General features: G+C 36.6%; 1 protein-coding gene across 1 annotated transcript; it reads left to right on the forward strand.

The window, feature by feature from the left end:
• On the forward strand, positions 6,002–12,264 carry LOC109229709 (ubiquitin-activating enzyme E1 1-like). The gene is made up of 7 exons (XM_019395240.1): positions 6,002–6,109; positions 6,243–6,586; positions 7,281–7,498; positions 8,479–9,273; positions 9,709–10,577; positions 10,655–11,087; positions 11,370–12,264. The coding sequence occupies exons 2-7, from the start codon at positions 6,256–6,258 to the stop codon at positions 11,964–11,966; spliced, it is 3,243 nt and encodes a 1,080-aa protein (XP_019250785.1). The 5' UTR covers positions 6,002–6,109; positions 6,243–6,255; the 3' UTR covers positions 11,967–12,264.

Here is a 13,424-nt window from a genome sequence, read left to right on the forward strand (position 1 = left end):
AAATTGGGACATAATGAGTATTATATTGCATGATCAGCATATCCGATTTTTGAATGGCATAGCTACAACAAGATGAATCAAAACAACAGATGTGTAGCACAGCTGGTCAGGCGCTTGAATTTCCTACTAGATGTCACTAGTTCGAATCACGTCAGCTTCATTTTTAAACCAAGTCCAAGGGTTGAGAGAGAATGTCCAACTTCCCACTACAAACTCCGCCGGAAAATTCCACCTTNCAGAGCACTAGCTTTTCGGCAAGCTTTGCACATAACCATGCAGGGAAATTTCATACGATGTGAAATAGAGACAAATGCTACGGAGGTAATATGTTTTCTAGAAGAAGACTACCCTATTTACAAAAGTTTGCTTGATGAATGCAGGTACTTAATGGAGAAGCTAATGGAGAGGGGGGAGACGAGAATGAAGCATAATTTTCGTGAAGGAAACAAGGTGGCACACCTCTTGGCCAAGGAAGCTTTACTTCAGCCTACATATAATATAACTAGTTTTCTTAGGGAACCTCCTAATTTTTTGGAAAATATGTACTACAAGGACAAGGAGGGTAGGAATAATGTTAGGGAATGTACTTTGTTGGCATGTAATATCTTGGCATCACTTGAAAACGACAATGCCCTGAGTGGCATAGAACAAGTATGTAACCATGATGGCCCTATGGGACACGTCCCTTAGGACAATATCATGGGTTTAGTATTATTATTATGAGTAATATAATTATCCTTTACCTTTCAAAAAAAAAGGATACCAAATAATTACAGTAAAACTATCCAAAGGGACAGAACAACTTCTGAGTAAACAACAATGTCTTTGTTCACGTTTTAGTAGTGTGACAATCACACATTAATTAGACTTGGCTAGCTAAGCAATTTAAATAGACTTCTCTTGCACTGATTAGTTTAAGCAGACTTATTTTGCACTCATTAGTTTAAAAGGCTTCTTTTGCACTAACGTTGAAAACAGAATCCATCCTCCATGAACACCCATTTGGCTTTTAATAACGTGTAATCAGTGAACACAGAGGTCGAACAAGGCGCAATTACGCTGCCGGAGTCCAACAGAAATAGATACCTCTAATTTGGCCAACATAAATCCCTTATGACTCACTTACATACATTTAACAGATTTGAACAAATTAAATTGACGCGTTGTGGTCACAAAGGACACAATATCACCAACAACAATTGGAAAGATAATCCAGCAGAGAAAACCAACATGGTTCTAAAAGTACTGTCCATTACTCATCAAATCACGTGAAGGAACCTGAACATTTCACTGTAAACATGCTTAATTTAAGTAAATAAAAATCAATTGGCAAGTAATTCCAATTTTGATACCTTCAGCTCAAAACAAAGAATCACAATAAGATACTTGACAAAGAAAACGAAAACTCCACAAATCTGGTAGACGAACACAAGGAGTACGGAAACATTGAACATATTCATAGAGTCAACAATCCAAATATTCATCCATATTCAAAAGAGGATTTTGGATAAATGTACACGTACCTAAACAGCTGAAAGTAAACAAAAGACAACCAGCAAAGGTTTGAAATAGAAGGTGAGGTCTAGCAACAGGAACAGCAACGAGCAGCAAACTTCTGCAACCCAGATGTCACTCAAAAATTCCTGAAAAATTGAAATAGAGGAGCAGAAATTCTAATAGCCTTCAAATCCTTTAATTTTCATTTTTTTCGTTCTCTTTTTTGTTCTGTCCTTGTTCCTAGCGAGAAGCAGCAGATGGAGCTCAGAAAATAGCCGACTTCAGCGAAATTAAAAGTAAATCGCAGCAAATGGAGCTCATTCTCTGCCGCCGTTCTAGGTTCTAAGGGGTGAAGGATCTATCTAAAAATCTGATCTCTTTTTGTGCGTTAGCTCCCCTTTATGTGAGGCATTAGGGCAAAGCGTAATGGGTATTTGGGTAGGGAGATTGGGCTTTGAGTGGGTTATTGAGTTTGGGCAGATGGTATAGGCTTTGGGCTCAGCATTAATTTTGGTCCAATTTCACAAGAAAAACCTTTATTCTCCAATTCTTTATTTTATTTTTTAATTTTTCCTTTTTCTTTTAATTAAAATCCTACAAATTAAAAAATCCTAAATTATCCAAAAGTGTGGAACTAAACTAATTAGCTAATTATAAAAATTATAAAAACTACTTAATCCTAAATTAAAAGAAAAAAATTAATAAAAGGAAAAAGTGTAAAAATGAAGCATTTTTTGTGAATTTCGATTTTTATAAAATAAATAATTACTGGTTAATCCTAAAAATATAAAACTAGATCCTAAATGCAATGCACGATATTTTTGGTATTTTTTCATGATTTAAGTAAAATTTAAACATGCACAAAATGCAAACAATTAAATAAAATTCTACAAAAATTTCTAAAATGACCGATAATTAACAAAAAAATCTATTTTCTAGGGATTTTATAGGAGTATTTCGTATAGGGCAAAATTCACGTGCTTACAGGTACGGTAACATAAATGACGGATACTGCAATATTTTCTACGCCGAAGTTTGTTCATCTCCATTTTTAGTTTTAATATAAAGTATATTGTATTTTGCTTGCCTGAAAAATGCCATCTCCGATGAAATTTCTTCTTTTCTTTGCAATTTAGTCACATACAATGATACAAATACATTATATTCTTTACAAATTCACTCAAACACACTGTATTTTTGTATTTTTACCTGTATTTATGTATTTCAAAGGTTTGTATTTTTTTTAATACAGCTGAATACACATGTATTCATGCATACTTTACATACAATATGCATGAATACAAGATATAAACATTGAAATACACTAAATACAAATATTAAAATAGAACAGAGTATAAACAGTAAATATATTTAATTTTAAAAAATACAGTAAAATACACTGAATACAAATAGAAATACATTGAATACAACCAATGAAATATAGTAAATACAGTAGTAATAAATTGTATTAGGAATAACTAAAATACTGTTAATACAAATGCATTTGAATACACTGACTATCAAATAACGAATACAATAAATATAAACATTGAATCTAATGAATGCAACAACAACAAATAAAATATATTGAAACACACTAAATACAAAAGTTAAATACCATAATTATATACAACTGGAAAATTATTCTAACTAATTGGGTTGATAATGAGGCATGTTAGAATTAATTTTGTTGAGTTATATAGGACTTTATCACGCTAATTGATATTATTTCCATTATTAGACAGCTGAACAGATCTATTTTTAAGGTGATTGTCATTATTGTATTCATGAATACATGCGCGTACAGCTGGACTGCCCTAATATTTAGGCGTTTTTTGCTGTTGTATTGCGCGAATTTACTACCGTAACAACAAATATATACCATAACAACTAAATAGTAGCTATATGAAGTAATTATGTATAGGGAGAAATTTAAAAATAGCCAGACTTGTGGTCATTCAAAAATAGCCACAATTTTAAAAGTAATCGAAATTTAGCCACTTTTCATGTAAAGATAAATATCTACTGGTCCAGCATAATATGCCGGGAGTTCATACACAGGTGCTCCAATCTCCAGTATACTATGCTCGAACTTTCCGCGTGTTGGAGTTTCAGCATTATATGCTGGAGGTTCATACATAGGTGCACCGATCTCCAGTATATTATGCCGGAACTTTCCGTGTTGCATCTAAATAATAGTTATTTTCTAATGACTTTGCAAATGTTAGCTATTTGAATGACTAGTCTGAAAACTGGCTAGCCGTGCTATTATTACTTATGTATATAGTTGTTATAGTAAGTTAATAGCCACTAAATAATACTGCTTTACCAAAAGGGATTTTTTCTTACCTATACCATATATGAAACCTTATTACCAAAAATGTGCATAATTCCTAAATTACCCGCCCAGTCCACATTATTTCTACAGTTTTTGTACCAATCATTAAAAGCTAATTAATAGCACCTGTATCTTCCTATTTTTGCGAGCTAAATTTTAGGAGCAGAATATTCTGAACAGATTTGGCGTGAATAAGATCATATCATATCACGGAAATCGCTCATCTTCAATTTATAAACAAATTCTGTTCGTCGAAATCAAAAAATCAGTTCGTCGCTACAAATCAAACTATCAGTTCATCGAAATCAGAAGCTCAATTCCAAATTGTAGAAATCAGTTCTGCATCAGTTTGTCGACTTTTTTCATCAATCCCTAATCAAAAAGTTCAAGTCAAATTATAGAAATCAATTCTGCGATTCTCTGTTATTCGTCTTTTTTTTTTTCTGAATCCAAAATATCAAAAAAGCGGCAAAATATTAAACAATAACTCTGCAACGACAAGCAATCATGTCCAAAATCCCAATCATGCTACATTTTAATGGAAATTGGGATAGCTATGTCAGATTTAGAGATTTTCAAGTTGATGGCATTGTGCTCGATGAGGATGCAAGTTACAGTATGTTGATTTCTACAATTGCAGAGCAATTAATGATTGATACTTCAGAAAAAAATGTAGAAATCAAATACATTGTGAATGAGAATTGTCCTTCAATGGAGATTAGGAACAATATGGGGGTTAGTGTGTATATGGAGACAAAAAAGGAGAATAAAAATTTAGGATTGTATCCGTTACTCATAAGTGTACGAGATTTCAATATGGAAGTCTGATTTTACGATAAGATCTACGAAATACCTACATTTATCTACAAATAAACTACAGTGTGGGATATGCCAGCCTCTCCCGTCATAGAGGAATATCAAAGTGAGATTTTAGATAATTTGTAGACAAATTATAGTTAATTTGTAGATTGTAGATAATTTGTAGATATAATTGTAGATACGTTGTAGATAAATATTAGATAAACTATTTTATGATTGTAAATATTTTTATTGCTGTTTGTTATGTAATTCTAGGTGAGGGCTTCAACAGATCATATCTATACTGTGATAGATGGTGTGAAGCGGTACATGAATCCTACATTATAACTACTATTAACTACAAAAACAAAAACAAAAACTCTACAATTATGTATAAAACCAGATTTACAATTTAAACAAATTTACCTACAGTTTACCTACAGTGAATGTAAAAATTACCTACAGTTTAAGTACCTAATATAAAAATAACTACAATTTACCTACAGTTACAGGGCAAACAGGCAATACAACATCCACAATCATGTCTACATTATATCTACATTTTAGACTACAATTAATCTTGTAATGTTCTACATAAGCTACAAATTAACTACAATTACACTACAAACAGTAAAATACAGCAATAAAACTATTCTGTCCACAAAATATCTACAATTACTTTTTTTTTGCTTTTGTTTCCCTCAAACTTCCCCGCCCCCTTCTATTTCTAATTAAATTCCTAAATCAAAAGACCTCATATACCCTTCAAGAGAGTTGTACGCTAAACTTTAAAGCTATTGATATGTAAAGCTATGTTGAAAAATAATGGTGCCCCCGTCACCTTCAAATCTTTGGTCCGCCTCTGCTACCAGTATCCATTATCACTCAAACCACAATTATTTTATTTATAAACTTACTGTAATCTCATCGTTTGTGGCAATGAAAATAATAGAAATTGGTTAAACATGCTCAAATCCTCCACAAACTTTTTAGTGGGTATGGGTAAAAGAACGTGGGTACGGGGCTGAGGGATTTGAAGAGAGAAAGTAAGGGAGGAGTGGGGATACTGGGCGGGTAACGGAAACCCTTTAATTAAGGAGTAAAAAATATCTCATTAATTATACCCTTAATTAGTTATGGTATAGAAATGATAATTTGGTATACTAAATGTAATTAAGTCAAACCTTAAACATTTAGGTAAAAATATTTCCTATGTTGTGTAGGAATGTAAAAATCCCTTACCAAAATGTAGAAATCCAAAAGCCCAAACGAACAACATCCCTTTTTCGGCCCACCCAAAACAATCTTCCTCCCATTTTTCGTTATCGTCGAAACGAACCCACCCACACCCCTCCACTCTCTTAGCTCAAATCACCCCCCTACCCCCCCCCTCCCCCCCCACAACCCTCACACAAACCCTAATCATCACACGCATCTCTCACTTCCCTTCACTCCCTTCATATTCTCCAGATTCTGGTATCTTCTCTAATACACTTATCTTCCTTATCTCTTACAAGTTCTTCAATTTTCGTATGATTTTATAATTTCTTTAATTTCTTGTGAATTATCTGTTGATTAATTTGATTTGTGAAATGGTTGAATCGAGCAGTTCACAGCACTTTATGCTTCCCGTGAAGAGGACAGTTGAAGTCGGAGGAGAGAACGACATCGTTTCAGTGGATCCTTTGACGAAGAAGCACAAGGCCACCGCCGCCGCTGCTGGTGATTCATCGACGGTGACTATGGGAGGTGCTAGTTCTGCTACTACTGGTGATGTTAATGCTAACGGCAACGCGACTAACGGCAAATCTCCGATCGATGCGCGTAACTCTCCTGATATCGATGAGGATCTTCACAGCCGTCAACTCGCCGTTTATGGCCGTGAAACTATGCGTCGACTTTTTGCATCTAATGTTCTCGTCTCTGGCTTGCAAGGCCTTGGCGCTGAAATCGGTATAGTTTTTTTCCTGTATTTATTCTTTTTCTTTCTTTTGCTATTTGCTGTGCTAGAGTTGCTATTTCCTTTTCTTCTTTGTAAAGTTTTCATTTCCAATTTTTCACGCTTGAAACTTGTGCCCACTCTTGATAATCTTTTTAAAATATGATGTTCCAGAGAGATTATTAGTGATCATTCTTTTTTCCATAATTCATTTTTGTTTATTTTATTACTCCCTCCATGTTTCGTGTTGAAACGGCAGGGAAATATTTTTGAAACCAGTGTTCTTATACATTGCCAGCATTTGTGTGATATAAAAACTACCACAACATTTGTGTGACTATAAAAGGTAAAATGGGATGAGTAAAGTTAACTCTTTCGAAGTATAGAAGTATGTCATTTTTTTTAACGTACTAATAAGGAAATAGTGTCACATAAACATGAGCATAATTTAGTATTGGAATGAAATAGGCCTAGATAGAGTGGAATGGATAATGTACAATTAAAAAACAGTAGGATGGATTATGATGCCTATCTGATTATAAATATATGTTTTGTATGTGCTCTTTTAATGACCTACTCTTTACATTTTTGAGATATATAATAAGAGGAATACTTGATTACGAGTTCTCAATGTGCTGAATATGACAACAATTCTGAACACTTCCTGTTAAAGTTTTTGATATAACGTAACTCTGTTTCGTGTTGCAGCAAAGAACCTTATTCTTGCGGGTGTGAAGTCCGTTACTTTGCACGACGAAGGAAATGTGGAATTGTGGGATCTATCTAGCAATTTTATTTTTACAGAGGAGGATGTTGGGAAGAATAGGGCACTTGCTTCTATCCAGAAGTTGCAAGAGCTAAACAATGCTGTCATTATCTCTACTTTGACGGATGCTTTGACTAAAGAACAACTCTCCAAATTTCAGGCAAGTACACATGTGTCTGATGTCTTGATTCGTACAATTACGCAGATTTTTCATTTCTGAATGCCTTACTGACTGTACAAGCATTGCAATGTTGATATAGTAGTTTCAAAACATTCCCAAACTATTTGGGGTCGCTAATATAAATGTTCTAATGTCTACATCCATTGTGCTTTATTATGGCCCATTTTATTCCACTACTCAATAATTATCTTTTAGGAAAAAATAGGTGGCATACGAGTCCTTAACCAAACAGAGATCAAATTTTAATTATTATAGTTAAACCAAGTTGTGGTTGATTTCTACATTATAGTGATAATGTGTAAGATCTTATAGAACAGAAATGACCGGTGTTTTGGTTAATGTGGAAGTGACTTTAGTAAGATTCTCCATTGGAGAAGCAAAAGTTTTTGAATTTTGCCAGGACAGAAATGACCTATGTCCTCATTAATCGTGTAAAGAAAATACCTCCAATTTATTTGTCTTATTGTCATCTTTTCAAGGTTAAAAACTCTTGTGAATTTTACCTATAAAAAAAAGCTATTAGTGATTTTTTAAATAGTTAGTTTAGTTGCAAAAGCGATATAGCCATTTACAACCAAACAGAGATCTGATTTAAATATCATAATAGTTAAACTAAATAGAGTTGCTTTCCACGTACACTGTTACAGTGATAATGGTTAAGATTACATAAAATACAAGTGACCTCTGTTCGCATTTATTGTGGAAAGCGACAGTCATTAAGATTTTTGAGGGGCGAATTATCTTAACTATGTCAATGGCAATTTATTTGAGGATGTCTCCTACTGTTTGGGCGGTGAAGTATTTGGTACAATGTTAGCAATTGGTGTTATTAGTTATGTTTCTTATTGTCAGTGATATGAACATAACAGAGTCAATTTCTTTAGATGCGATAATTATTTAACTAATACTGTGGCATGGTTGTGGGGGAAATGACATCCTTATTGCTATATCCTTGGCAGGCTGTTGTATTTACAGATATCAGCTTAGAGAAGGCAGTTGAATTTGATGATTACTGTCATCAGCACCAGCCTCCAATTGCTTTCATCAAAGCTGAAGTTCGAGGCCTTTTTGGTAGCGTGTTTTGTGACTTTGGCCCTGAATTTACAGTTGCTGATGTTGATGGTGAGGATCCCCACACCGGAATAATTGCGTCTATTAGCAATGACAACCCTGCTCTTGTGGGGTGTATTGATGATGAGAGGCTCGAGTTTCAGGACGGGGACTTGGTTATATTTTCTGAAGTGCGGGGCATGACAGAACTGAATGATGGGAAGCCTAGAAAAATAAAAAATGCGAGGCCATATTCATTTACTATTGAAGAGGACACTTCAAACTATGCAGCATATGAAAGAGGGGGTATTGTCACTCAGGTCAAGGAACCTAAAGTGTTAAAATTCAAGCCACTGCGAGAAGCAATTAAGGATCCTGGTGACTTTCTTCTGAGTGACTTCTCCAAGTTTGACCGCCCACCTATTTTACACTTGGCCTTCCAGGCACTAGATAGGTTTGTGTCTGAATCAGGACGTTTCCCTCTTGCTGGATCTGAGGAAGATGCTCAGAGGCTAATATCATTTGTGACTGACCTGAACAATAGTCTCTCTGATGGAAAACTAGAGGAGATTGACCAGAAACTTCTTCGGAACTTTGCATTCGGTGCAAGGGCTGTGCTAAACCCAATGGCTGCTATGTTTGGTGGTATTGTTGGGCAAGAAGTTGTGAAGGCTTGCTCTGGGAAGTTCCATCCACTTTACCAGGTTAGTAAATGAATTGTTATAATTGATCTGCAAATCTAGTGTGACAAAAGGACCCTTAAATCTCTTGCAGTTTTTGTCGGGATTATCTATTTTAAATTGTAGCTGCCTTGCTTGAATAAGTTCGTAGTAGATTATATTGGATTTGTTTCTAGATTTGTAACACAATTAGATTGGATTGCAATGGAACTCTATCTCAACATTTTGTTGCCTCTGAAGCCCGATCTTGTGGATATGAAATGATTTTGTCTTCTCGATTATCAATCTTGGTATCCCATGTATCTTTGGCACTGTGGTTACTGTTCCTTGATCTCCAAATTTTTCGATTAAATTAGTTTGTGATGCTGCATATAGCCTTATATTGTAATTTATGTTTGCTCTTTAATAGACTTGGAATGTTCTGTCACTAAACCATTTCCTTTTCATTTGTTGCGTCAGTTTTTCTACTTTGACTCTATTGAATCTCTTCCAACCGCACCCTTGGATCCAAATGATTTGAAGCCCTTGAATAGTCGTTATGATGCTCAAATCTCAGTCTTTGGAAACAAGCTACAGAAGAAGCTGGAAGAGGCAAAAGCTTTTGTTGTTGGGTCTGGTGCGCTTGGGTGTGAGTTCCTGAAGAATTTAGCTCTCATGGGGGTTTGTTGTGGTGATAAAGGGAAGCTAACAATTACAGATGATGATGTCATTGAGAAGAGCAATCTTAGTAGGCAATTTCTCTTCCGTGACTGGAACATTGGGCAAGCCAAGTCTACTGTTGCTGCTGCAGCTGCTTCTTTGATCAATCCTCGCATTCACATTGAAGCACTGCAAAACCGTGCAAGCCCTGAGACAGAAAGTGTATTCGATGATACATTCTGGGAGAATTTGAGTGTTGTGATCAATGCACTAGATAATGTAAATGCCAGGCTCTACATTGATCAGAGATGTTTGTATTTTCAAAAACCATTATTGGAGTCTGGAACCCTGGGTGCCAAGTGCAACACTCAGATGGTAATTCCTCACCTTACAGAGAATTATGGTGCGTCGAGGGATCCACCAGAAAAACAGGCACCTATGTGTACAGTTCACTCTTTCCCACACAACATCGACCATTGCTTAACATGGGCACGGTCAGAATTTGAGGGTTTGCTTGAGAAGACGCCAACTGAAGTTAATGCTTATCTGATCAATCCTAGTGACTACATATCTGCTATGCAAAAGGCTGGTGATGCACAGGCCAGGGACACTTTGGATCGTGTTCTTGAATGCCTCGACAAGGAGAGATGTGATACATTTCAAGACTGCATAACTTGGGCTCGCCTGAGGTTAACCAACTAAACTTTTACCCTTTTGAGCAGCTTTTTGATATATGCTTTTAACCACTTGCTTTTCCTGGAACCAGGTTTGAAGATTACTTTGCAGACCGTGTGAAGCAGTTGACATTTACTTTTCCTGAGGAGGCTACTACTAGTAGTGGTGCCCCATTTTGGTCTGCACCAAAGCGTTTCCCTCGGCCATTGCAATTTTCTGTTGACGATGCCAGTCACCTTCAGTTTCTACTGGCAGCCTCTATATTACGAGCAGAAACATTTGGCATACTCATTCCAGATTGGGTTAAGTCTCCTCAAAAGTTAGCTGAAGCTGTTGATAAAGTGATTGTCCCCGATTTCCAGCCAAAGAAAGATGTGAAGATTGTGACAGATGAGAAAGCAACCAGCATGGCGGCTTCATCCATTGATGATGCTGCAGTCATTAATGAATTGGTGATGAAGCTGGAAACGTGTCGCCAGAAATTGCCTTCAGGTTACAAGATGAACCCCATTCAATTTGAGAAGGTACTCTCTCTCTCTCTCTCTTGCATGTTCCATATGTTAGAGGCATCTTTTGGGAATGCGATCGTTTGATACCGTAAACATGTTTTCGGGGAGGAAACAAGGAATAGGATCTGAGGTGTATATACAGCCTTGTGCCTAACTTAAACTCTTAAAGAACCACATGATGTTTTAACAAACATTGTACGAGGAAGATATTGAAATTCTTATAGATGTTCAATTTATAGTCATGTGTTTATTTATTTCTTCCATCTGCTCCTCCAACTAAGCTCTTTGAATGTACAGGACGATGACACCAACTATCATATGGACCTTATCGCTGGACTTGCAAACATGAGGGCTAGAAACTATAGCATCCCTGAAGTGGATAAACTGAAGGCCAAGTTCATAGCAGGGAGGATCATTCCAGCTATTGCTACTTCCACTGCTATGGCCACTGGTCTTGTTTGTCTAGAGCTTTATAAGGTTTTGGATGGAGGTCATAAGGTGGAGGACTATCGCAACACTTTTGCCAACTTGGCTCTTCCTTTATTTTCCATGGCTGAACCAGTTCCACCAAAGGTGGTCAAACATCAAGACATGAACTGGACTGTGTGGGACAGGTGGATTTTGAAAGACAATCCAACTTTGAGGGAGCTTCTTCAGTGGCTTCAAAACAAAGGTCTGAATGCTTATAGCATCTCTTATGGGAGCTGCTTACTTTATAACAGCATGTTCCCTAAGCATAAAGAGCGGATGGATCGGAAGATGGTAGATCTGGCCAGGGAAGTGGCCAAGGCAGATTTGCCTCCATACAGGAAACATTTTGATGTGGTAGTGGCTTGTGAGGATGAGGAAGATAACGATGTTGATATCCCTCAAATGTCCATTTACTTCAGGTAGATTGTTTGTTCTATCTTGTAACCACTCACAAGAATAGCCTAAAAATCTTAGGTTACAGTTTATTTTCTTCATGCTACCTTTGGTCTTTCTCGTTGCAGAGCTAGATATTTTCTTTTCTGTACTAGCTTGCATACAAAGTCGGAACCTACATTGGTTGAGTCGTAAAAAGATGATGACTATTATGACTTTTAGTATCTGATTTGTGACATGTCTCGATTTTCTTGCTCAACTATTTGAAGAAATATAGTTGATGTTGGATGGTGGATTCGAAGTTATGACATCCATGAGCTTCGTTTCAGGGATATCTAAATTGCTGCTGTGATATTTGCATTGCAAACTTGGTTAAGTGATCTTTTTGGTAGTTTGAGCCTGAGTTGTTGACCTGATGTGATATGATTAAAAATTTAAAATAAAAAAGAAAAAGAAAAAAAGGGTACAAAACCATGGCAAGATGTGAAAACAAAACATAAAACTAATGGTGCTGATTTATTTTGCAAATTAATTATATAATACGTCTTAGAGTTTGTAGAGCGGTAATCTTAGTTATTTGATTGAAACTGCTTAGCATGTTGACCTCGAGAAAGGGTAACAACAGTTCACGTCTTGATGTTTGACCACCTCTGGTGGAGCTGGTTGATCTGTCATGGGCGGCTTTCCAGCCATGCCCCATGACCCCGTGGGCGTGCCCCGTGGCGTCCTAGCGAACCTCCCAATGCCTGGCGCCACGGACGGCCCCGTGTTCTTGGCCGCGCCAAGTGACAAGCGTGCAGGTGCCTCTGTCGCCCCACCGATATCCCTCGCGAGCGCCAAGCCGCGGGCAGAAGCCAACAGCGCCGCGCGCGCAGACCGTGATGCCAAAGACACTGCCGCTGACAACAGACCTGCTGCTGCCTTATAGAAAACTAAGTCATTTTCATCGTAAATATAGAGTAGTTTTATTTCATGTACTTCCATTATGTTTCTCTAGCTTAGTCAAGTCTAGTCTTGTAACTTTGGATTATTTTTTTAATTGCAGAGAAAACTACGAAAATGCATTTATAATTGAGGAAATAAATGACATTTAAGCACCACGGCTACCTTTTTCAAATCTAAAATGTACTCCTGGGCAAGTCAACTGATATGTCCACATCAGGTCCAAATAAAATTTTGTTCATCTTTCAATAATAATTACGTTTCTATCCTAAGTAAAAATTGGGTTGATTATATCATAGCAGTGCCTATGATAAAATAACTGGTTCGAGAGGCGTAATTGGTAAAGTTGTTGTCATGTGACCAGGGAGTTTGAGTCGTGGAAACAGTCTCTTGAAGAAATGTATGATAACACTGTGTACAATAAACCCTTGTGGTTCGGCCCTTCCCCGAACCCTGTGCATAGCGGGAGCTTAGTGCACCGTGCTGTCATTTTAGTGCCTATGATAAAATAAGCATAACAGATACTTCCTCCGTCCCAAACTACGT

Source organism: Nicotiana attenuata, chromosome 7, assembly GCF_001879085.1.
Source record: "Nicotiana attenuata strain UT chromosome 7, NIATTr2, whole genome shotgun sequence".
Lineage (NCBI taxonomy): Eukaryota > Viridiplantae > Streptophyta > Magnoliopsida > Solanales > Solanaceae > Nicotiana > Nicotiana attenuata.